Below are 24,923 nucleotides of genomic sequence, written 5' to 3'. Positions count from 1 at the left end.
AGCTGGCCACTGGAATCATCAGAAGGCTCATTGACTCATGGGCGTGGCAGTTAGTTGATGCCAGCTGTTGACTAGCACCTTTGTGGGACTGATAACTGGAATACCTACATCTGAGCTCTTTCTGTTGCCTGGGCTTCCTCCCAAAGTTCTAAAGTCGAGAACCCAAGAGAGAGCCAGGTGGAAACTGTATCACCTTTTCTAACCTACCCTCAGAAGTCACAGGGCATCGCTTCCACTATAATTTATTTAGGCACTGAACAAGACTGATAGAGATTCAAGGGGAAAGGAAATAAACTTCACTTGATGGGGGTGGGGGAGTGGGTGGCAAGATTTGGGAAGAGTGTATAGGACCAGAAATATTTTTGCAGTTATTTTTGGAAAATGCTGTCTGCCAAAGTTCTATCATCCATGTTACATTTAGTATCCCATCAGTTATTTCCCTCACTCGTTTTCTTTTTCCAGTTCTCTTTTACAAAGCTGCTGCCAGATACTGCCTTACATGGGTATCTGCTGGAGGTGTTACAGGATTGCAGATTCCCTGAGACTCAATGCACGGGGCAGGCTCTCCACTGACTACAGCAACCTAAACTCAGTTGTTAGGGCCCTCAGGTTGAGAGTGTCTCACCACAGCCCCAGATGTGCTAGGTACTGGCCTGCCCTGGGGAGATGAGGGCTGGGAGAAGGCCAGAGAAGGGTCATCAAGCTTTGCAAGTTGAAAAGTTGCTTTTCCTGTTCCTGAAGTTCCTTGTGCGTAGGAAGGGGGTATATATAGGAAATTAGAGTCCAAGGTGCAAACCAAGGCAGAGTGGCCAAACTGCTTTACTGCGAGCCTCCAAAATCAATTCAGAGATGAGCCAAGTAAGATTTTAATATGTTTATACCTGGAACCTACATCCAAAGCCTGAAATGAAATCTTTGCTTTTTTTCTGTACTTTGGGAAGTTTAAAGAAGTCCTAATAACATCCCTTCCCACCTTCCCCCAGGCCCACAGTGATAGAAAAAGGGTAGATTTCCCACCAAAATGGATTTATATAGGATTGGTTAGATAAATCAGTGGTGAGGCTGTCTAAATAAGAAATAGGATACAGGATTTGAAGTCTGGTGGCTTGGGTTCAGGCTTGGTTGTGTGACCTTGGAACATTACTTAATTTCTCTGATTCTGTTTATCTGTCAAATGAAGATGCTAAGAACACTATCTTCCTTCCCACTTGGGACAATTAGGAAGGTCATGTAAAGCCCTATTTTGTTCATTGCTATTGAATGCTAGTTCTTAATGCCATTATTATTGTGGTTTCAATTATTGTAGTTATTTTTAATAATTTATGTAAGTGGAGAAGATTCATGCTACCTTTATCCTCAGCTTTTTTGCTTTTTTCCTCTTTCCTCTTCCTTTGAACCCTGGAGAATATGATAGGTAATATTTTTGGCACCTGAAATGCAGTAGTAACTCAATTGCTAAAAACAGCTGTGGTTTCCAAATTTGGACTGCCACTTATAAGAATTGTCAGTTTTCTGAGAAGTGGGCAAATTCCTATAATATGAAAATCTGCATGATGCTATTGAAAACTGAACAGAGACAGTGTTTGGACAACCCGCTTCTTTAGCTAAACCACACTCTCTCTCCCTGACATTAGAATGAGGATAATCATCTGTACTTTGGGAGATCAGTCGAGGGAAAACAGTTGAAAATCTAACAGTGCAAGCAAGAGTCAGATGGGAAAGGAAGAGATGTTTAGGATACTGTACAGATGGTATAGTGTGGATAGCTGGGCTGACTCCAAAACAATGACGCAAGGACCAAGAAGAACCACTTTGGCTTAAGTCACTTGGACTCAATGATTTGTGTCTTCATCTCCTAGAGGAATCAGAGGAGGAAATAACACTTTTTGTTATTATTTTCAGGAATTCAATAAGCACAGGAAAGAGTTGGTGAAATCCCAGTCATAAGGGAAATATTTCCAAGAATCCTGTCTGTATGATTGCATCTTAAATACTAAATAAACTGACAGTTGGCTTCCCTAATAGTTGAAAATTTCCTTCTTCCTCTGTCCTTCCTTCTCTTTTCTCTTTTCTTCCTTCATTTATTAGTTGGTTATAACATTCTTAGTATTTTTCAGACCCTGAGGATAAAATGTAAGCAAGACTGATATGGTAGTTGTCTTCATGGACCCATGGTTTACTGGGAAAATAGTTAACAAAGCAAACAATGATAATAAGATGCAATGTCTCCTATAATAAGGACAAGGTACTATAGGTGCCTATAGTGGGAAATATCTACCTTCTAAAGGAAGAGAAAGATAAGAAACTCCTCCCAGAGAGAGTAACATTCAGGCTAATACCTACAGGACAGACAAGTTCTTATTTATACCGTTCTTCTCGAGGTGTAAGCAGAGGACTCCCAGTTATAGATGTGTATGATAGAGGGTGTGGTTTATATGGTTCATGATGTAACTATGATCGTGCTTTTGATAATATTATCATTGACTTTGATTGCTGATAATATTTAATAAAGGTTAACTCTTAAAATTTCAATAAATATAGTAATGTTACACCACTTTTTCCAATATATGCTAGTTGCAGGATCATGGAAGTAGGTAAGGCAGAGGAATACTTAATTCTTTTAAAGTAATTAATAGTTGAAAAAAGAAACTTTTGTTCTCAACCAACCTTCTGATGTATCTACTTATTTGAGCCTATTAGTATATCAAGACGGAAGAACATAAAAGGATAACAGTTCGTCAGGATCATAAAATAACTGGACTCACGAGGAAAAATGAGGACAATGACATTGTTAACCTTCTCTAATGAAGCAAACTGCACAAATGAAAACACATTACTAGGTTAAGAACAGTAGTATCACTACAAAAATCAGTATTTGAGTCATTCATTCATTCACTCATTCATTCATTCAATCATGTTGATGCTTATTTGCATGTCCAGTGCCTACCACAGTACTTATCACTTGGCAGGTGCTCAGTGAATGTTAGAGGGAGGAAGGCAGGCAGGAAGGGGAGGTGAATGAGCAGAATCAAATAATGGAAGTGTAGCAGAAATAAACTAATATCTTTGTCTCATTCACATTTGGATCTAGAATCTAATCTGCTACTAACTTTGTAGTGTAGTGTTGAATAGATAGAAGTTGATTTAGGCAGCCGTAAATGGACTGTGGCTACATGCAGACATAGTAGGAGATTGTCTTCTGGGCATGAGTTTAGGAGTGAAGGAAAGATTTCTTTGTGGCTCAGAATAACATTGCACTCTGTTTGCTAATGCTGGATATTTCATTTTACAAAAGTAATCTTTCTTTCTACAATAGAATAAGGATGTAAAAATATAAATATCCCAAGAAGAAGTTAACTACACAGGTTTAAAGTCATGCTGTGGTGCTAATATCAAATGGAAGGTCTTTTCCCAAGAGCAGATTTTGGTTGAGGGGAAGAGAAACACAGCCCAAGACAGTACTCAGGAGAGGCAGAGGATCCTAAATACAAACTGCATATTTTGTTTGTATGCCACTCTAATACCTGGGGCACCATCCCTGGGTGATTCTGAATTTTAAGTGGCCAGAAGCTTATGCAATGGTGACCTCTTTAAGAAAAGAAACAAAACAAATTTTCACATTTTAAAAATACATCTGAACAAATGAACACATTACTCGGGCCTGCCTAGGATGTTAGTAGAGGCCTGTGCAAGTGCAGAGCTGGAAGGGTAAGCTTCAAGAGCTCCCCAGTAAATTAGCCTCTGTGGCTTCACTTGGCTGTGCCTCTGCAAATCAGAGAAAATGACCCAAGGGGAACTGTGGCTCTGCTCTTTCATATGTGAGACACTAATGACAAATTGGAACTCTAAGTAGAAAGGTATGTTTACCATGGAAAAGCTCCAAAGTTGAGGTTATTGTCATTGCATAAATAATATTTTCTTGATTCTTAAACACAAACAATTATAAAATACACCATTAGCTGGGGGAGAGAGTAAACAGATGATAAGTTTCTTTTGATAATGATTATGAAAAACATTCCGATTTCAAAACTATTAAAATGTGAAAAATGCATCATTAACCTTCAAAAATATAATTGTATTATATTTTTTATGATAAATGCCATTTATTAAGTGCATCATATATTGCTAACCCATTAAAGAAACCAGTGATTTGCACAAGGTCACACTTGCTAAGTAGTAAAATTAGAATTCGAATCCAGGTCCACCTAACTCCAGAGCCTATACTCTTATTCAATATACTATCTGCATCTCCCTACTTGTTAACCATTTATTTTACAGTACATGTAATATTTATATTCCTAACCACCCAACATTAGGGAGGCTTTTAAGGAAGAATACTGAGTTGTCCTGGTGAAAGAACATCAATTTAATCTCCAAATTAGTTGATATAATCTGGGGTGTGTATCCTAAAATCACGGTTTAATGAAAGTTGGAACCACAGTATTAGATAATATCTAATGTTACCACAAAATTAGATATTGGAAGAGGATAAGGCTTTTCAGGTAGTGATTTGCATTCTTTCACTGGAGTCTATTTATATATTTTATGTGCATAGGCTTTTGGTCCTGTTACGTGCAAGGCAGTGACAACATGGAGCTGTGTGCTGCCCATGGACATTGGAGGAATGGCCCTGGGAACAAAGTTCTGGTTGGGGCAGAAAGCTTCTTCAAAAGGAGAAGGCGACTTGGGGTGATTTACCAATGTTTCCCGTGGACGTGGGGAGATTATAGGGTTTGTCCTAAGTGAGAGGAAATTACCTCTGAGGCTAGTGGAACTATCATTTGTCAGTAGGTAGACTGTCCAGGAAGAGTGAGGAGTTTGTTAGTCACAGAAAAGGCTGGGAAAGGGAGGATGACTGATTTACAGGCAAGCAGCTGCTGTCCAATCTCTTACTCCACCAACATTTGCCCTTGAACATGCTTTTGGGACTCAGTGAAACTTTATTCTTTATTTTTCCTGTGTTTGCTCATAATTTCCTTGCCTTCCCAGTAACGTTTCTATATGTCTTATTTTAATTTTATGTATTTTTGCAATTACATTCAATTGCTTTTTCTGTGGTCTGAGATATCAGGAGCAGAGAATGCAATTTTAAATCCTAAAAATGACACAGAAGCCACAAATTAAAAATTGATCTAATACCAAAAGAAAATGGGCAAATCTGGCACTCCGGAACAGGGAGATGATAAAAAGAAATTATACAGAAAAAAATTAATGAAACTGACAGAAAGTACATTAGACAGAAGAAATAAATCAAGAAGAATGTGATGAGATACAGAATGGCTGAGCTCAGAATAACCCAGCTTGTTTAACCTAAGAAGAACATTAAATATGGAAGCAGTTTAGTTGACCAGAAGCTTCTAGGCCTCCTCAAACAGAAAAATTCAATTAGAAAAATGGACAGAGCCCCAAACTGCAACTGTAAGGTTTTGTTGTTTGCTATTATGTTTTTGAGGCTATCTTCTCTAAAACTCAGACTTTTTCATCAATAAAATGTTATCTCATTTATTAACACATAAGTTAATTCATGACCTCACTACTTTATAAGTATTTAATAAGCATTCTATAAGATACGCAAAAAGGGAAAAAATGTGGCTTTCTCAAGCTGCATATAGTGTAGGAGGGAAAACAAATAGGCAAACAGAAAATTACAACTCAGCATAATAAGGTCAAGGTCAGAGACAGGTTCGAAGAACTTTGGGGCCCAGAGTAGGGAAATAATTTTCTGAAAGTTTGAGGAAAGTTTCACAGAGGAGGTAACGTGAAGTAAGCCACGTGGGAAAAAAATCAGACAACATAGGTGAGGAATGGGTGGGGAGAAGGTGATTGGTAGATACCTAAAAGAAGATCGTGCAGCTGAAAATGATGAGTCGATTCTGTGTTGTAAACCACAGGTGCTGTGGGGAGGGATGGCAGAGGAGGTAGCTAAGGGGCTTATGAAAGATCTTAGATGCCAAGTTAATTAAAGCAGTTGGCATCGTATTCCAGTGAGTTAGTGGTTCTCACTGTCATTCCATGTTGTCTAAGATACTCCCATGGACAAATGGATTAAATAGACCATGGGTTATATGCAGTGATTGACTCCTTAGTATTTTTCTCAGTTAAAGAAACATTTCATAATTCTGGTAAATGAAGATAATGTTACTGTAACAACTTTGAATCCTCTCTCTCTCTTTCTGTCTCTCTGTTTTTTGGTTTGTTGTTGTTGCTTTTTTTTTTTTTTTTTTGGTAAATCATTCCCCAGACTTTAGATTCATTAGAAACAAGTTACTCGTAGCACCTCTCGTAACTAATCGCACAGATCTCTCTCTGTGACCACACACAGCAGTGTGGAGGGCAGGCTAGAGGAGGATGGACTTGGCAGGAAGACCAAGCGAGAAATGGTAAGATCTAGCACTCAGCAAGGGGCTGTGGGGAAGGAGATGGCAGCATGGAATGATCCCCTGTTCCTCTAATGTAGAAGGTAGCTTAGAGTGAAAAACACACTGCGGCAGGAGAAAGTGGTGGTGGAAAAATGGAGACAACTGTACTTGTACAATTAAAAACAAAACAAGAACGATGGAAAGAAACATAGGAATGTTGCTGAACTCTAACCAGGTCCCCTTATAAGCATAATATGGAACAGAGAGGCAGAGGCACTCTGTGCTTACGTAAGATTTAAGAAGCTTCCTGAATCTTTGAACCAATGATACAGAGGACCGATTCTAGTTTCTTAAAGAGCTACTACACTTCCTGAGGTCCTGGGTAAGGTTGATTTCTGAGTAGATGAGATGCTGGAATTAATGGACTCCAGCTTCTTTTGGAGGTGGGCCTCCTGCCAGGGCTGATTAGCCCAGCTGGCCTGTCCACTGTTCCTGTTTTATTGCTTCCTTTCTCATTAAGGAAGGTGTTGGATTTGGATAACCATAAACAACATGTCTGCTGCAACAAGGCTACCATCTCTTGCACAGCCAGTGGCTGAGACCAGGCTCTCAGGAGCCTTTTTTAAAGACTTAGGTCACAGTTTTGGAGAAACAGGAAAAGGAAGTCCAGTTTTGAAAATGTGCCATGTAAATGGTAATTTTTCTATTTTTACTGTTTTTCCTTTTAAAAAAAATCTAAGTGGTAGAGAAAATAAAACTTAAAAAAATCAGTGCTGTTTTTTCTTAACCTCTGTCTTCCCTCTCACCCCTCCTCTTTCAGCATAGCCACATGAACTAGTCCTGACTCCCTCAACTGGGATATGTGAGGTCAGGGAGCTGGGTTTCCCTTCACGCCACCCTGCCCCCTGCAGGCCCAAGGATTCTGATCAGTGTGGGTGACTCAAAACTCCCTTGTCTACATGGGCCCAATGGCTGAAGTCTATTTAGAACAAAGAACTGCTGAAAGAGAGCTAGCCACTGGGCCTGCCTCTACCCTCCATCAGTAATCTCAGCATTTGTACTTCTCCCTCCCCAGACAGAGTGTTCCTTAAAATAACCTTCACTGGCACATCATTTCTCACCAGGAACGGACCCTGGCTTTTTCCAGTCCTGCAATTTTCCCTCTTCCAGCACAGGGAGAATCATATTTATGCAGAAAACCGCAGGGTTGAACTATAGCCCTCAGTTTCTTAAAGTTTCACTTTCTAAGGGAATTTTGCAGGTGGTTCCATCTGGTTTTCCTGATTTTTTTCTCTCCTATTCTGCCCATTCCGACTTCCTCCTCAGCCCCAGCCAGCACCCAGCCTCAGTGCCTTGCCACCACATCACCATCACAGTCTTCTCTGCTCATGATAGACAGGCCGCTCACCAAGCCTCTTGCCACACTACAAAGAGTAAATGCTCAGAGAGTCCTTGTTGGTCTGTACCTTCTTGCAGATTCTTCAACATGAGTACTTTCTGGGGATCTCTTTTCCACAGAACATTTCATATAACTCTTTTAGGTTTTGTATCAAAGTTCTACCTCACTGTGTTTTTTGTTCATGTGACTTCTCTTTAAAAAGACAGGAATTGCTCCTGTGTCGAGAGTGGATGAATAAACTACTCTGAATGCTAATTATGTTAATATGAATGGCCCATGTGCATTTTAAATTTTAAATGGGTCTTCCTCTGTTACTCAGCATCCATCTGGCCTGTTACTTACCACTACAAGCATTGTGTCCATAAGAAAAGCAACCAGTTCTAATGTTAGATTGATCCAAACATAATCATATTTGCTGTGGACAAGGAGAATAGTCTAGGTCAGTGGTCCCCAGCCTTTTTGGCACCAGGGACCAGTTTTGTGGAAGATAGTTTTTCCAGACATTAAGGTGAAGGGAATGGTTTCTGGATGATTCAATCACATTGCATTCAAGCTCACCTCCTGCTGTGCAGCCTGGTTCCTAAGAAGCCTGAGCTGGTACCGGTCCTCAGCCTGGAGGTTGGGGACCCCTGGTCTAGGTAGTTTTGATTTATACCTCAAGAGCTCACCATATACCAGATACTTTTGTAAATGCCTTATAATTATTAGGTAATTTGAATATCAAAAAACATATACACACAGCTTTATTGAGATATAATTCACATACCATAAGATTCACCCTTTAAGAGTATACCATTCAGTGACTTTTACTATATTCACAGAATTGTGAAACCATCACCACTATTTAATTTCAGAACATGTTCATCATCCCCAAAAGAAATTGCACACCTGCTTGTGGTCATTCCTATCCTCCCCCCTCTCTACTCCCTCTCCATCTCTGGCCCTAGGAAACCACCCACCTGCTTTCTGTCTCTATGGACTTGTCTGTTCTGGGTATTTCACACAAATGGAATCATATATGTGGCCTTTCTGTGTCTAGTTTCTTCCAATTAGTTTAATGATTTCAAGGTTCATCATACTGTAGTATTTACCTTTTTGTTTTGTTTTGTTTTGTTTAACCAACCCCCTTTTCTCTAGCTGCCTTATTTCAATATCTGTCTTTGAGCAAAAATTAAATTCTGAATATCCTGGAAGCCAAAGACAAAACAAAAAACACCATTATATTCCTCAGCTCTAGTTATTCATAAAAGAAATACAAAGTTAATCAAGAGCACAGGTATTCTTCTAGCACAGATATGTTTTATGGAAATCATTGATGTAGTCCTTCAATTTCACCCTATGGCTCTGTCTTCTGATTATTTCAGGTGTTTTTCTGGCTTTCTTAGTTATACTGCTTTCAAGCCCACGCAGGCTAGGCATTGTGGGTTGTGTTGAGAGTGGGGACAGGACTGCCTGTGGTGGCCTCAGTGACTCTTTTCTTTCTGAGTGCACAGGGAACTCTTGTTTAATCTCCAGCAGCATTACCATCTGACCTCCACTATTAGTTCCCAGGGTTTTTCTTCCATTCTTGACTGCTATCTTAATTTCATCTGAAATTTTTTAAATATTTTTGCATTTTTATTCCTGAAAGGGTCAAGCAATTTGCCAAATCTGATTTTAAAATAGGTCTCAAACAATATAAATTCTCTAGTAGATGGCAGAAAGGGCAGGGAGCTGTACCTAGGAAGAAATAAAATAAGTAATCTGCTGATGTCTCCCCATGGTTTTGGGAAAAGAAAGCTCTGACATCTATGCTATACCATATATACTTGTATTTCTTTATCTGAGGTGCAAAGAATTAATTAGAATCATATTCCTGAATTGCAGCAAGTTGTTATCATCAGTTCACACAAAGACCTACTGTTTTAATTTTCACCTTCATCTCTAATCCCCACCCACATGCACCTCTCTGATACAAAATACATGTCTTCCATATGTATTTGATTATATCTTTAAGAGGTATATCTTTACATAGTTTTTAGTGTTATTGGGTGTGAATGAGTAATTACATAAATAATATTGTGCCGTAAATCTTATTCCATTGCTATTTTTTTAACTTACCACTAAACCTTTAAATCCTGTCCATGTTACTGGCTTTACATTGAATTTATTGCTCTAACTGCTGTATAAGATTTTATAGTATGTATCCACCACATTTCACTTTCTGTTCCTCTGCAATGGACATCTGCTACAAATAGTGACACACTGAACATCCTGATACTTGTCTCCTTAGAGACCTAAGGGAAAAATTGCTTTGGTCTCTATGTATAGGAGAGGATGGGTGGGGGGGGGGGGGGCATAGGACCTACCTAAATACACTATTGTGTTTATCCAGTGCCTCTTGTGCATAACCAGCATCCTCTCACTCCCACCTGCTGCTCTGGCCCTCTCTGCAGAGACCAGAGCTAGGCAGCTGCACAGGCCACAGCCAGCGTGGTGCTGGTGTGGTGCAATAGGGCCTCACCTTGCATTTCCTGTTTGGGGGCTTCTCTAAGGCAAAGATAGGGAACACAGGGAACCTGCTCAGCCCTTGTGCCCAGATAACGAAATGGGCTCCTGCCGGGAAGGGGATAACAGTCACAGGGCTGGGGAGGGGTGGGTAACAGTCGCGGGGCTGCTCTTGACCTTTGGAGAATACAAGCCAAGGGATAAATACCTCCCTTGTTCCCTTTTAGGAGACAGTATTGAGACACAGTTCATAATGCTCTTACCAAGATCCATGTGGGGGAGTACAAGTTGCCAGCATTTGTTGCCAATGTAAAAGTGCTTCCTGTGCTGGTTTTCCCTTCTTCCCTGTTTCAGTCCCCGGTTCCTCATTCCTGCCGTTATTACTTCCCAAATGCACTACCTGTAGACAGGCCTTCGTCTCAGGCTCTGCTTTAAGAGGCTACGCAGTGTACAACATCATCCCTGAGCACTGCCAGATTGTTTTCTATGAGAAGGCTCTGAGCTCTGACCAGGATAGTCAGACCAGTCTCCAGCTCATGGGTCATAAGAAACTGGACCACATCAAAACTTCAGAGGGCCACCTTTTGACATGAGGCTTTGCCTTGGCTTAGAAGGCTGCTCCCTGTATAGGATCTTTCACCTGTGTGTCAGTGATTTTTTCTTCTTACATCACTGCAATGATTTCAAAATGTGGCTGTAACATGTATACATGCCCTGTTAATTATAAAATACTTGCCCCAAACACTGATCTCTGCCGCCTCTCATGATTTGTGGCTTATAATGCTTGGGCGGTGCACTCATCCATGGATGTGCTGAAACAGAGTGTTAAGAAAACTTGCTTCTGAATACTTTTTAATATGGAAATATCACAGATTTGTATTTTCCTATAAAGGGTGTTGCAGTCAGTTTACGTCCTGGAATATGCACTTGTTCTCTTGTTGTATTGGATTTACTTAGGAAAAAATGGTTATTTCTTTGAACGGACATGTATTGATATTAATGCTTGTGTGTGGGGTGCATCAACATAAAAAAGCACAGGTCATTGCCACCTGGGAGCAAGAGACTGGACGAATTTCCTTAAGGGAATACGTGTTTTTTTCTCATTTGGGAACACCTTTTAAAAACCTCACTATCCCCTTCCGCTTTTGTTGTATGACAGGTGGTTAACACATACACCCCAGGAAAGAAGATTTGGCTTGAAGGTGTGGTAACCACCTCAGCTGGAGGCACAAACAACCTATCAGACTCCTATGCTGCAGGATTCTTGTGAGTAACACTTGCACTTTCACCCCCAGGCGCTTTGAGGAAGGACAGTGAAACTGGGACAGTTGCTCGGTATTTTGCCCGTGAGAGGGGGAGTTCATTCTTGTTGAAAATTCTTTATTCTCATTATAAATTCTTTATTTATTTGTGAATGCATTTTACCATTAACTAGACAGTGATTAGGGACTTTTTTAGATATTAAAATGTCAGACACAAGCATCAGAACAAAATAGTAGCAGCAGTAGTCGTAAAAGTAATAAGAAGTATATTTAATGTCTCCAATGCAAACCATAGCACTGATAGCATACACTGTCTCATCTAATTTTCACCGTACTCATGGGAGATAGGAAGGAGCATCACAGGATTTTTGCCCTCCAAAATCTGAACATTGGAGGAAGGGTTACAAGAAGTAAAATAAGTAAAGTCATAGAAGATAAATGCCATGATACTAATTTTAACTCTACAGTGCTTACAATGTGCCAAGCACCATCTAAGTGCTTTATATATAGTTAATAATTTAACAGCCAGTGAAATAGATACTGTTGCTTTATAACAACCCAGTGAGATAGATGCTATTATTAGTTAGTTGCTGAGATTGGACTCGAGCCCCAGCAGCCAGCTCCAGAGTCCAGCCTCTCTGCCACTACATCACACCACCTTTCTTTCTGCTTCCCAGGGTCTGTCTATAAAAGAAAAGTGATAGACATGCAAAGGAATCAAGAATTCCTCTCACTGGGAGGATCAGGAAGGGCTTCATGGAGAAGGTGGCATTTCAGTGGGACCTAGAGAGATTACTTGTTTTTGTTGGTGGAGAGTGGCGGTGATGGGATGGGGAGCATTCTCAACTGGAGGAATGGGGGAGAGGGATGATAAGTGTGACAAAAGCCTCAGCATCTGCTGGGATACAGAAGGGCTGAGACTAGGGAAGGGGTTTGCCATCAAATCATGGAAGGCCTTAAAAACCTGGCAGAGAAAATGAGGCCTTCTTCTTCATTGGCAAGCCAGTGAAGATTTTAGGGGGGGAGAGAGACACCATCTGACCTGTATTTTAAAATGTTGACTTTGGCAATAGTACACTCAAGACTTTGGAGAGGCAAGGGATAGGAAAATGAATCTGAAGGCTACTGCAGTTGTCTGAAGAGCAATTTAAGCCAGAAGAATAAGGGCCCCTCACTGGCCTGTCATTGTCACGCAGCAGGGACAAGCCCCTCAGGACCACAGTAGTCTGGTCTAGTCTAGTCCCAAGATCCTGGCTTGAGCAAAATGTCCTAAGAAGCTTCTTTGATACATTTGTGGAGGACAAATCAGACCAGGCAAGTAGATTGCCTTTCCAGGTGGAATCCTACAAGTGCAGATGAAGATAAGGAATCAATGTTAATACACTGTGATACCTTGAGTCTTCCATTCACGTGTCCTTGTCCCCTAACACTGAGTGGCACAGAGCAGTTGTTAATGAGCATGGTTCAGATGAATGAAATGAAGTGAATCAGCATGTGATGCAGTGTTGCCCAGAGTCTTCATTCAACCATACACTCCCACTGGGCTTCACTGTGAGCCCTGGGGCAAGGGGAGGGAGCCAGATTGGCAGTCAGTACTACAGGGGACCTCTTGGAATCAGCAGTGGAATGGCTTTTGCAGAGCTTTGCAAAAGAACTGCTGCAGAGCCCAGCAAGCAGCGCGGTTGCACAGAGTATTTTTATGAGCATTGTTACCTTCAGGGGATGATGTGAAAAGAGAAATACCACAGACCTTCACGGAGGGAGCTAGAGAGACACCTGTCTGTTAGTGAGCATCCTGATGCCAGGGATCTGTAGATCTCCGTAGTCAGTTTGCAGAACAGAAATAAACAGAATTGTTTAGATTTTGGTTGTAGTTCAGATACTATTGCTTAGTCAGCACAGATCATATGAAAAGTACTTGGTTCTGCTCCTGGTCTTCTTTCTTACACTATTATCTCCCATTTGCTCTTAATTCCTCTGACAGCTACCCAGCTTTGTGCCCTTTGAGTTCACTTCTCTTCAGGTATAAATTGCTTTCTAGGAAAAAAAAAGTAAAGCATGATAGGAAGTTCCAGAAAGCAAGAAATTGGAAAGAAGGCATTTTTTAGCCTTTTTTCAATATATGGCATAACTGTGAGCTTACTAGAACACATACCTGTGCGATCATGAATCAGAATTCTTTACAGCCAAGTATTCAAAGGTAATTTTCCCATCAGCACTTTGAGACTCTTTGGTGCACCACACAGACCCCTGGTATGCTTCTGAGTCTCTAGTTTCTAGCAGTGCCTGGCACATTGCAGGTATTCAGCAAGCTCTTGGGGAATGGAAAATAATGCCTGCAGTAGCATCCCTGCTGCAGTATTTCTGTCATCCCACCACCCTTCTCTGCTTGAGCAGAAAAGGGACACTTGGAACATCATTTATTTCCCCTTCTCAGAAGCTTATTATTGCAGAAGGACGATGAAGATAATTGCATTACTAACCATCCACTCTGAAAAGCAGGGGTTCTGGTCATAGTCATTTTTTAATTCTGCAGGGATGTGTATACCATATAGGATGTGGGTTTGGAGAGGAGGGTGCATATTCTTGCCTTTCACATGACAGTCCCTTCAAAAACTCCCTATATACTAGCAAAAAAATCAAATTTATTAGTTAACATTTTATTTGTTATATAATTAGTATATATACTTTATGTATATACATATATGCAATCTCTGCAGGTGACTGTGCTAGGCTCTGGAGAGGTCACAAGCAGGAATGTGATACCATCCCTGTAAATGTGTGTATATGTACAGGCCATTTACAGACCCGGTGCTTTTTACAAGTGATTTACATGGTCACACAAGTATGTTTTTTAATCTATCCTCCATGCTGAGAAGGCCTGGCATTTACAGTTGATTAATTAATACTCTTGAATGAAGAATAAATGAACAAGCAGTTTCTTTTTATATATAAAAATACCAAAATAAGGTCTTGTTTTGACATCCAGATGCTACTTGGTAAAGGGACTCATATATATGTGATTATATATTTACTCATCAGTCTGTTTCTTCATTCTTCCAACAAAGATAGGGATAGAAAGGGGAAGGCACATTGTTTTTATAGATAAAAACTTGTTAGAATAGACTATCTTGTATGTGTGCTATTTTCTCTTTGAAAGAACACTGCTTTAGGAGGTCTCTACCCAAAATGCATGTTACGGTTCTATCCCAAGGCCTTTAATACTGTGTCTCCAAGGAAAAGCTAAACTTGTTATCCTGATTGCACAAGGTTGCTAAGTTAATAACAATAATAAAGTCAAGTAGCTTAACCATGTGATATTCTAAAAGAAATTTTAATTCCCTAGGCTATGACTTCTTCCTGATAGAACAACAACAGGAAAGGTTCTATCATATTATCATTACATTTTCTTTTTCATTTAAAACTTTTTTTTTCTGTGGTTTGTTTTGCTTTGTGTTTGGAACTCTAATTATCAGCAAAGATTTTCTAGTTTTTATGAGAATAACATATAAGTGTCAATGTGAAAAATATTTGAAAATATCAATGATATGCATTCATAATATAAAAATTAGCAATGCTCTTTATTGCAGTAAGGAAACATCTTAATTCTGTAGGTCACTTGTTTGGAGTTTCATATGGTTTGAGTTTGGGGAAATCATAACTATGCATAATTTGTCCCTAGTATGCTGAATGGTGATTCTTAAAGTTCCTAGAATCTAATTTGATCCAGATCAATTTCAACGTGATAAAGACAATTGAATATCTACAGTGTACTGGGAACTCTGGTGGGATGTTTTGAGTACAAAGCTAACACGTATGTCTGTTCCTGATGAGTTTATAACCAGCTGGGAGATGGCAGAGAAGTAAGCAACTGAATAATACCATTTAGTGGGCTGGCGGAGGGTATGAATAAGAGTTCTGGGAAGTACAGAGGAGGAAGGTATTACTGTTGACCAGGGCGGCAGAAGTTAGAAGGAGGAGACGCTTAATTTGGAGATTAAGAGATGGAGAGAAATTTGCCAAATGAGGTGGGTTAGAGGAAGAAGAAAGTGAATACTGAGCAGAAGTTAAAACATATATAAAGCCTCGGGTAAGCATGTGAAGGTGTGGTGCATGTGAGCAGCCAAGAGCAGTTTTATGTGGCTGAGAGCCTAGGGAATGGAGTTTAGGGTGAGAGAAGGGGAAACAAGAGGTGAAGATTAAGCTAGACACATACGCTCAGGAAAGACTGTGAAATGACTTCTTTTCTACACTGAGATGACTGAAGTTCTTCTTACGTATGTATTATTACAATTAGAAGTTTCCCTAAGTTTCAGAAGTAGAAATACAAAGAGAAGTAAATTAATTCATGAGTGAATGAATGAACTGAATTTGTAAATGATGAAGGCAGAGTTAGCATGGTTGTTGGAAGAACCAAGATAACAGTACTTTTGTAGTCCGGCATACCCTGGAAAGTAGGTATTGGGCATAGTGGGGTATGTGATGAGTGTCTGAGCAATGCAGGTCCTCCACTATGACTCATATGTGATAGTAGCATACTTGAATCCCTGTATAGTTAGTTATAGTACCTAGCACAACTATTATTGCATTGACTGCTGATGGTAATACATGAGCAATACAAACGACTAGACCACTGTTGCACAGGCCAAAGGACTGTTTGAGTTAGGGACACACAAAAGGTGCGTGTACAGTGATAGGGTATAAGCAGAGTTTAAGTGATGGGAAGGACAGTGTGTGTATTTCTGTGATTGTGCATCCTGTGGCCAGGGGACAATAATAAGGCTTACAAGTGGGTAGGGTGTTCATTTTATTTTTCTATATTACAGGAATAAGATACAAGTCATTCTCAACAAGCTACTTTATGATCAAGGGCAATTCATTTTACTCTCCTGGACTTCTGTTTCTTTTCCTATAAAATGGGAGGTTAGGTTTGATAATCTCTAAAATTGCTTCCAGCTGTTTATTCAATGCTTAAAATAATCTTCTCCTTTAAAGTACGAGGTAAATTTGGTGGTGGGGGGTTAGTGTGTTAGCCAGTCTCTGTAGAGCTTGTTATATGCCATTTTAAATATATTGATGTAGTTTTTTCCCCCTGCTTTTTAGATGGTTGAACACTTTAGGAATGCTGGCCAATCAGGGCATTGATGTTGTGATACGGCACTCATTTTTTGACCATGGATACAATCACCTCGTGGACCAGAATTTTAACCCATTACCAGTAAGTGTGAGATAAAGATTCCCAGCTCTTTTCCCATGTCATTCAGTTCTTTTGATTGTGCCTTGCTCCACACTGAGGGAGTTTTTCTTCTGTTATCAGTTAATTTCATAAATTAGACAGAAGCATTCCTGACCCATTGCACAGACTTTCAGCTTCCCCACCCATCACTCCCTCATACCTCTGTATGTGCATGTATGCATACATGTGACACACACATATATACATTTATATATAATATGTTTGTGTATTTATTTACTACTATAATTTTAAGAAGCCTTGTGCAATTGAGATTCCACATCTACTTGTGGCCCGTTTGAACTCTGCTAGAGAGTGAATTTTTCCAGATTGTGTTCTTTAATGCTAATAGGAGACATTAGTTAATGTCAGATGCAACATGTTGAAAGCAGATGGGAGAGTGCTTTCCAAGATCAGATACAGTAGGAGCCCATCTCTTGGAGAGTGGCTGAGTGAAGTGCACTTAGAGTCAGATGTTGATCCCTGTGTGAGAATGAGGGGATCTCCCCAGAGCACCAGCTTCTCTGGCAAAGCAAAGGAAATAGAAAGCGAAAGAATGGCAAAAGCAGAGGTCTGGGTTTGTCTGGTGACGGACCTGTTAGAGAAATCCCACTTATTCCAGAAAAGCTGTGCTTATCAGAAATATTACGTGGTCCATCCTTTTTACAGACATCTTGGTCACGATGCAAGGTCGGACTCCTCTCATTAACCCATAGAATGTCAGATCTAGGATCTCTTTTCGAGATGACCTAGTTTTGCCTCCTGTGACAGAGGGACTGATAGCTGGAGGGTGGGGGGAGTGGGAATACGGCAGGTAGAGCCAGCTCTAGAACCTGTCCCGTGCCCTGGCCCAGTGCTCTTTCTATAGAAGTGCTGTTCCCCCAGGGTCCACAGGAAACAAACCTATTGGAACCAGTGAGTGTTTCTGCTGTTTGCTTCCCCCCACATATTCCCAGGCCTGAACCTGGAGGCCTCCAAGCATAGAACAGACGACAGCTTGCCACCCAACAGAACCATTTCCATGTCTCACAACAATCCCTCTAGGATTGTATCATTGCATCATTGTATCAATGATAGCACATCACTTTAATTAAATCACAACACTGAAACTGCCTGGCACAGTTGCTGTTTTTCACAGGGCCAGGATACCTCTCTCAGAGTGTTCAGGGGCTGGGTGTGGAGGGGTGGGAAGGGAAATTACTGTTTGTAATCTTAGGGTTTGGTGTTTGTTTTGAGCTCATAAACTTGTGGAGAAAAAAAAATAATAAGTAGAAAAATAGCTTAAACAAATATAATGCTACATGAAACCACTTCTTAATCACCAGGCAGTGAGGAGGAGATCAGTAATAGGAAAGCAGACGTGTAAGTGACAGAGAGAGCACTGTGACGGGGGTCGGGGAGTCTCCCTTCGAGTGCACACACAAGGAAGGCTGGCTTCTCTGAGGTGGCATTCAAGGTGAAGATTCCAATGACAAGAAGGAGCCAGCCATGCGGATTTGGCAGGAGAGCTTGCAGGGAGGGGACGAGGCTAGCACAAAGGCTTCACTGCGGGCCTGTTTGAGGAATCCCAAGAACAGGGGAGCGATGGGAACCTGGCAGGGAAGTGGAGACTGGCTGGGCAGGAGGCCCGCCGAAGTCGGATCACATAGGGCTGCTTGTTTTTTGTATTGTTTTATTTATTTTTATTTTTATTGTTGTTCATTTAAAGTTGTCCCCATATCCCCCCATTACTATCCCCTACCCTACCCACCCCCAACTCCTACATTCAATCCTCACCATCCCCCCATAGTCTTTGTCCATGGATCAAGAGTTTGACTTTTACGGTAAGTAGTATGAAAGCCATTGGACAGTTTTGCGCAGAGAAGTAACATTTAGAAAGATCACCCTCGTGTAACCAATGCATCAAATGTGAGTAACAATTTCTTTAATAATGTGGATAATATTTAATTTACAGAGCACTTTCATATATGGTACATCAGTAATGTTCTGAACACTCTGTCCTCTCTCCCCTTTCCTTTTTCCTGTCTTTCCTTCTTACTTTATTTCTTCTTTCACTCATTCAAATCTTATTCACTCTTCCTGATGATGTGCAATGGGCCACTGTGATGAACCAAAGAGACAAGGAACTCTTGGAGTTTATAATCTAGTGAGGTATACTGAGAAATGGGAAGTAACTAAACATGCAAATAAAATACACTGTCATAGCTGCTCTGAAGAAAGTCTGGTAGTATAACTATACTTATTTTGCTAAAGAGAAACTAAGATTATTAAGGGATTTATCTAAAGTCAGATAGGTAGCAAGAGCTGGAAGTCTCAGAGTTTATCACTTCCAATCCTATTTTTGCCTCGAGCTGCACTACTTCATGCCGTACTCTCTGTTGCATTTGCCCAATGGTGAGGTCAATGTTCACCTCAGAACTGGGTCTGGAGATGGAAAACGGGCATTTTAAGGAATTTGAGAGAAGAAAACCTAGGCTAGAAAAAGATGGCCTTTGGGTGACCAGACAGGCTTGATTTCCAGAAGTGGACAAACCTGGGTTCCAAAGCAGGACCCTATATAGGTTAAAGACACAAGTCTTCCTGGCTTTGTTTTTTCAAATGAGCATTGCTGCAGGTGACTTTCCTTGAAAGCATGGCACGAGAGACCTGCACTGATGGTGGCAGTAGCAGGGCTCACAGAAGTTCATAGGAAGCTAAAATACATCCCACGGATTTAGCACAAATGAGCTAGGCAGCTGTGTTTCTGGAAACACCAAGCTCTAATAAAGAAACCATGTGTAAAAGCACTTAAAAAGGTAGCAGTCTTTCTTTTTATCTTTCTTTGCACTAATAAATTCTGCACCTTATAAGTGGAGAACTTGGCAGCTGGAGAGTGTGTCCTAAGTCCCCCGGAAAAAATGTCCTAGGCCCGACCAGGGCACTGACCTGATGGTGCTTGCCAGCAGTCGCTGGAATGTGTAGTGGAGGTAGGCCTGGGAATTGTACAGGGTGCCACTTCGGAGGGCTGTACAGCTGATAACCAAACACTGCCAATAAAAACTTGCAGATTTTATATTGTGATTAAATCTTCAGGAGAATTTGTTAAGAGCTTAGGGGATTACTGAGTTGTGTTTTGGTTGCCTCCCAGAAAAATCAGTATTTTCTCTTCCAGCTCATTCAAACCTAGCTCAGTACAGTTCAGGAAAGGTTTTTATTAGAAAATATCATTTTGGTTTTGCTTTTGTTAATGTTCTAGGGTAAATGTTGTAAAAGTTAGGATCATGGCCTAATGGCTCCTCACCCCTGCCACTGACTCAGTCAGCTTCGACCCCAGTCTGTAGGATTGCAGCCGAGCTCTGGCAAGGCCGTTTCCCAGTCTAAGGTAAGAGAAAAAACTTGTCCTCGGAAAAGATCATTCTCAATGATATCCATGTTCTTTATGGTTCTTCCCCCAGAAAAGTGCCAACTCTCCTCCTTCTGGGAGATTTTCCTTCTCCTGGGAAGAGGAGAACATTTAGTTCAGCAGTGCTTCGTCAGTCAACTCCCACCCTTTTCCCCTGACCCCCGTGCCATTGGGAAAGAGGGAACGTGTGAGCCTCCACAGCCAGCCCGCCAGTCCTGGGCTCCCGTGGGAGTAAGTGATGTTTGTGCATAAGGGATCTGCACATTCAGTGGACATAGTCCAGACCCCACCAGGCGTGGACATTCTCCTAAGAGAGGGTTTGGGAATTTAGCTTGCTGGGTTTTTTTTAAGAGCTCGATTTACAGAACTCTCAGGGAAAGGAATGGTGAATTACTAGTAAACATCTTATTCACTCCCACGCCAGCCTAGCAAATATAATTCAATTACAGAAACATTAACACTTCAAATGTGTCTGGTTCTGTGCTAGGTATTTTTGGGACATGCAGATAAATAAGATACAGTTCCCTCATCCACAGAACTAACAGTCTGGTGTGTGTTTGTATTTGAAGGGTTACAATTCAGTCCTCTGTTTAGAATGAAATAGAAAACAAGTCCACATTGGACTGACTTTTCTATATTTGAGCCTAGTGGTGGGATATTTATATTTGCTGTCAGCATTCTTTGTTGCTGACTGCTCCTGCTGAATAACAAGAAACATTCTATTCAACCCAGCGCACACTTATTGAACACTTGCTGTGTACATTGTTCTGGAATACAGTCAAGGGGTCATGGATTATAGTACAACTCACTAGTCTATGGTGGGATTAAACCTACGGCTGTGGTTCCCATAGCAACAGCATCCGAGCCAAGCCACTGTTGATCAGATGTCATTTGACCATTGGAAAGAAATTGAATCATAATGGTGCCTGCCTAGCTTCAGTAGTCAGTCTATCACAGGATTAAGGTCCTAGGTACTTCATTCTTGCTCCCCTTCAAAAGGTTAGACAGTGCTCCTTGTGCACTGCACAACCGTGATATGGACACAGGATCAGCTTAAATCTGTCCCTTTCCTGAGGGAGCACAGCCAGTTACAAACCCACGTCCTACTGATGCTAGATTGATGTACAACTTTTCCTGATATACCACCTCGTTAGGGGGCCTCATGGGAAGCAGCAGGAGCCTGGTATAATGAAAAGATTCACGATGCTCCCCTTCAAAAGGTTAGACAGTGCTCCTTGTGCACTGCACAACCGTGATATGGACACAGGATCAGCTTAAATCTGTCCCTTTCCTGAGGGAGCACAGCCAGTTACAAACCCACGTCCTACTGATGCTAGATTGATGTACAACTTTTCCTGATATACCACCTCGTTAGGGGGCCTCATGGGAAGCAGCAGGAGCCTGGTATAATGAAAAGATTCACGATTCTAGTCCTAGCTCTGTCATTAGTTAGATATGTATCTTTAGATTCCAATGTTGTCATCATGTAAATTGTGATAAAAATGTCTGCTCCATCTGCCTCCAAAAAATACTGTTACATTCCTTGAGAAAGTTAGATATGACAATAGGATGCTGATTTTGTGTATACATGCACACATAGAAAATTACTGGAAGAGACTACATCTAAATGTTGAAAGTGGTTTTCTTTGGGTAGTGGGATTATAGATAGTTTTTATTTCTTTCTTTCTTTGTGGATGTTTTTTGTATGTAGAATTTTACTCAATCAGCATTACTACTTTTAATCTGAAAAAATAAAGGCTATTTTTAAAAGTAAAAAGAGAATTTTGAAAAGATTAAGTGCTTTAAATAATTGAGCAAATATTATCCTTGCCTAATTCATTTGTCATTCATTGATTTGTTCATCATAAATACTTACTACACTTGTGCTACACGCTAGATAGATACTGTGCTGGACACTGGGGGCACGGTCTTGCCCTCAAGAGCTTATGGTGTAGAAGGGAGACAGATGAGTCTGCAGGAACTGTGGCAGAAGGAAGCACTTTGTCAGGACAGAAGAGGAACAGAAGCCAGCCTGCTTCGGCAGACATGAGGCATCAAGAAAGTTTTTCTGGAGGAGACAACATCTGAGCTGGATCTTGAAGGGGAGGAGCAAGTTGATCAAAGAAGAATAGTTTGGGGCCTGGGGAAGATCTTCCAAAGAGAAGCAGCAGCATTTGCAAAGTTACAGAGGTGTTAATTTTTCAGATTCATGGTGGATGAATTATGAAAAATTACTTAGGCTGAGGGGCCACACAGGCTGAGTGAAATTAAAGAATTTCAAAGCTGGAGGTAGTGAAGCAGGGGAGGTACAAAGCTCAGCCAAACCAGCCTGTGACCTGTTCTTGCTGTAGCTTCCTTTCTCTTTCTTTTCTTTCCCGTGGGAGCCATCAGGAAGATGAAAGAAGCATAGTGTACCTGTTTAGGGGTAGCTGTGATGTGAAACCCAATCCTCTCATTAGAGGCCCTGACAAAACCTTCCCCATGCACAGCCTCCCTTTGTGGAAACCTGCAGCTGCTGAGAGAAGGGCATCCTGGACTGCAGGATCAATCACTGGGACTCGGCTGGCTCCACGTTACTGGCTGAAGCGCCTGGGCTGCGTGCCCAGTGGGCATGACTTGCTTCTTTCCTCCTCTGTGCCTCCAAGCCCTGCTCCTCGGATCAGAGCCTGTGCCTGCATTGTCTGACAAGGCGGGCAGCTCTGTGGTTTCTAATGCTTTAAATAGAATCCCCTCTGATTTTTCCTATAGTATTCATCCTTTGCTTATTTGTCAACCTGAGAGGTATGCATGGGATGTCAGCAGCAGATGTCAGCAATTGTAACTTCCTGAGGGAAGGTGCCTCAGACGCAGGTAGAAAGAGCTCTCTGCACCTGAAATCAGAAGGTGCAGGCTCAAAGTGCAGTACCACGAGGTTTCAGTTGCTTGAGTCTAAACTTCCAGTTATGTAAAATAGGGCTCACTCTGCTGGGGTTAGGCCTGGGGAGTATTTTAATGTCGTGCTTAAAAGTAGGATTGGCTCTGGAATCAGACTGACCTGAGTTTCCAGTCCAGCTCTACCAATTGTAAGCTCTATGTCCCTGGGCAGATTTCTAAACCTCAATAAACTTTAATTTCCCTCCTTAAAATGGAGACAATAATAGTGTCTATCTCAGAGGGTAGCTGGAAAGGATTACTTGAGTCCATGCATATGTAGCTTTTACTACATGGTAAGTACTCAATAAAGGTTAGCTGCTAAAAGTCACTTTGTAAAAATGTAAAATTCTGTAGTCACAGTAATAATTATTATTGGTAATGTGAACTGTGGTGAGATAATATCCATTTAAATATCTATACAGATATCTGGAAATCAACTCAAGTTACAACTAATGTATGTAAACCAGATATTTTTTGTAAGAATTCTATTACCAGAAAATTAGAACAAAGAAAAGGAAAGCTGTGATTCCTGCACTTGAGAGGAATTGACAGAAAATGGTTAAAGACAAACTCAAAATCACAGTTTATTTTCCTCCAGGGAAGATGCTGCCAGCCTTTCCTAGCGAAGGCAATTAAGGCAGTAACCACACTGTAGTACTAGCTCTAAAGCCTTCATTTGGTATTTACAAATGGCCTGGTGAGCCCTGGAAACCGTGATATGTCACATCAGAGTGCTAATGACAGTACATTACCTGAATCATTGAGAAGCAACAATTGAAATTGTTACTCTGCCATCAACCATTTGTATTGTTCCCAGAAAATCAACTGAGGGATTACAGCTACAGCTAATTGTGCAGCAACCTAAATAAATTAAGGAAAAGAAGCAATTATAGCCTCACTGCATTTGACATCAGGACCACAGTGTGCCGTTCCTGAAGCCACCCACAGATGTTGGAGGAGTAAGGCCAGCTCTGGAAGTGAGAAGCTTCATCTCCCCTAACCTCATCAGCTCACCTAAAAACACTAGAAAATAATCTAAAAATAATCTGGAATGCTCGGGGGGGGGAGGGGTGTGTGGAAAGATCTTTTATAAGTGCCACAATAGGACAAACTTAAGGGTTTTTTTCTTTTCAGATATTATATTTGTAAGTACTAAGGACACAATGATATCTGGTTATGATGGTTAGGAACTAACAAATAGGCCTCTCATAGAAGTGAACATGAGAGCTGAAGAGAATACATTATGTTTTATCTAACTCAATTTTGTTGTTGTTGTTTTTAAATAAAAGCAGAAGTATTTTAAAATAGAAATGGAAGAAATAAAGTTATTCTGTTTTTTGCATTTATATTAATTTATGGTTTTTTTAAATAACAGCTTTGTCAAGGTAAAATTCATGTACCACAAAATTTATTTTTAAAAAATGGACAGTTTGCTTATTTTTAGTGTATTCATAGAGTTGTGCAGCCATCACCACAATTTATCTTAGAATATCACCTGAATGGGACCTCATCAAATTAAAAAGCTTCTGCATGGCTAAAGAAAACAGCATTAAAATGAAAAGAGAACCAACTATATGGGAAAATATATTTGCCAGTGATACCTCAGACAAGGGTTTGATCTCCAAAATATATAAAGAACTTACACAACTCTACTCCAGGAAGACAAAAAAAAGCCCAATTAAAAAATGGGTAAAAGACTTGAACAGACATTTCTCCAAGGAGGACACACAGTGGGCCCAGAGACGTGAAAAGATGCTCAGAATTACTAGCCATCAGAGAGATGCAAATTAAAACCACAATGAGATACCACTTCACACTGGTCAGAAAGGCCATCATAAACAAATCAACAAACAAATGTTAGAGAGGATGTGGAGAAAAGGGAACCCTA

General features: G+C 40.7%; 1 protein-coding gene across 2 annotated transcripts in view; it reads left to right on the top strand.

Annotated features, from left to right (window-relative positions):
* The window catches only part of HPSE2 (heparanase 2 (inactive)), a 619,058-nt gene that overhangs the window by 465,340 nt on the left and 128,795 nt on the right, over positions 1-24,923 (top strand). For both annotated transcript variants that reach the window (XM_028513737.2, XM_028513738.2), the window contains exons 8-9: positions 11,405-11,511; positions 16,611-16,725. In XM_028513737.2, the coding sequence (XP_028369538.1) occupies positions 11,405-11,511; positions 16,611-16,725 (222 nt within the window). The remainder of the gene's footprint in view (positions 1-11,404; positions 11,512-16,610; positions 16,726-24,923) is intronic.

This window comes from Phyllostomus discolor, chromosome 5, assembly GCF_004126475.2.
Source record: "Phyllostomus discolor isolate MPI-MPIP mPhyDis1 chromosome 5, mPhyDis1.pri.v3, whole genome shotgun sequence".
In the NCBI taxonomy this organism is placed as follows: domain Eukaryota; kingdom Metazoa; phylum Chordata; class Mammalia; order Chiroptera; family Phyllostomidae; genus Phyllostomus; species Phyllostomus discolor.
The sequence above is the reverse complement of the archived record's forward strand: the minus strand, read 5'-3'. Positions and strand labels throughout refer to the sequence as shown.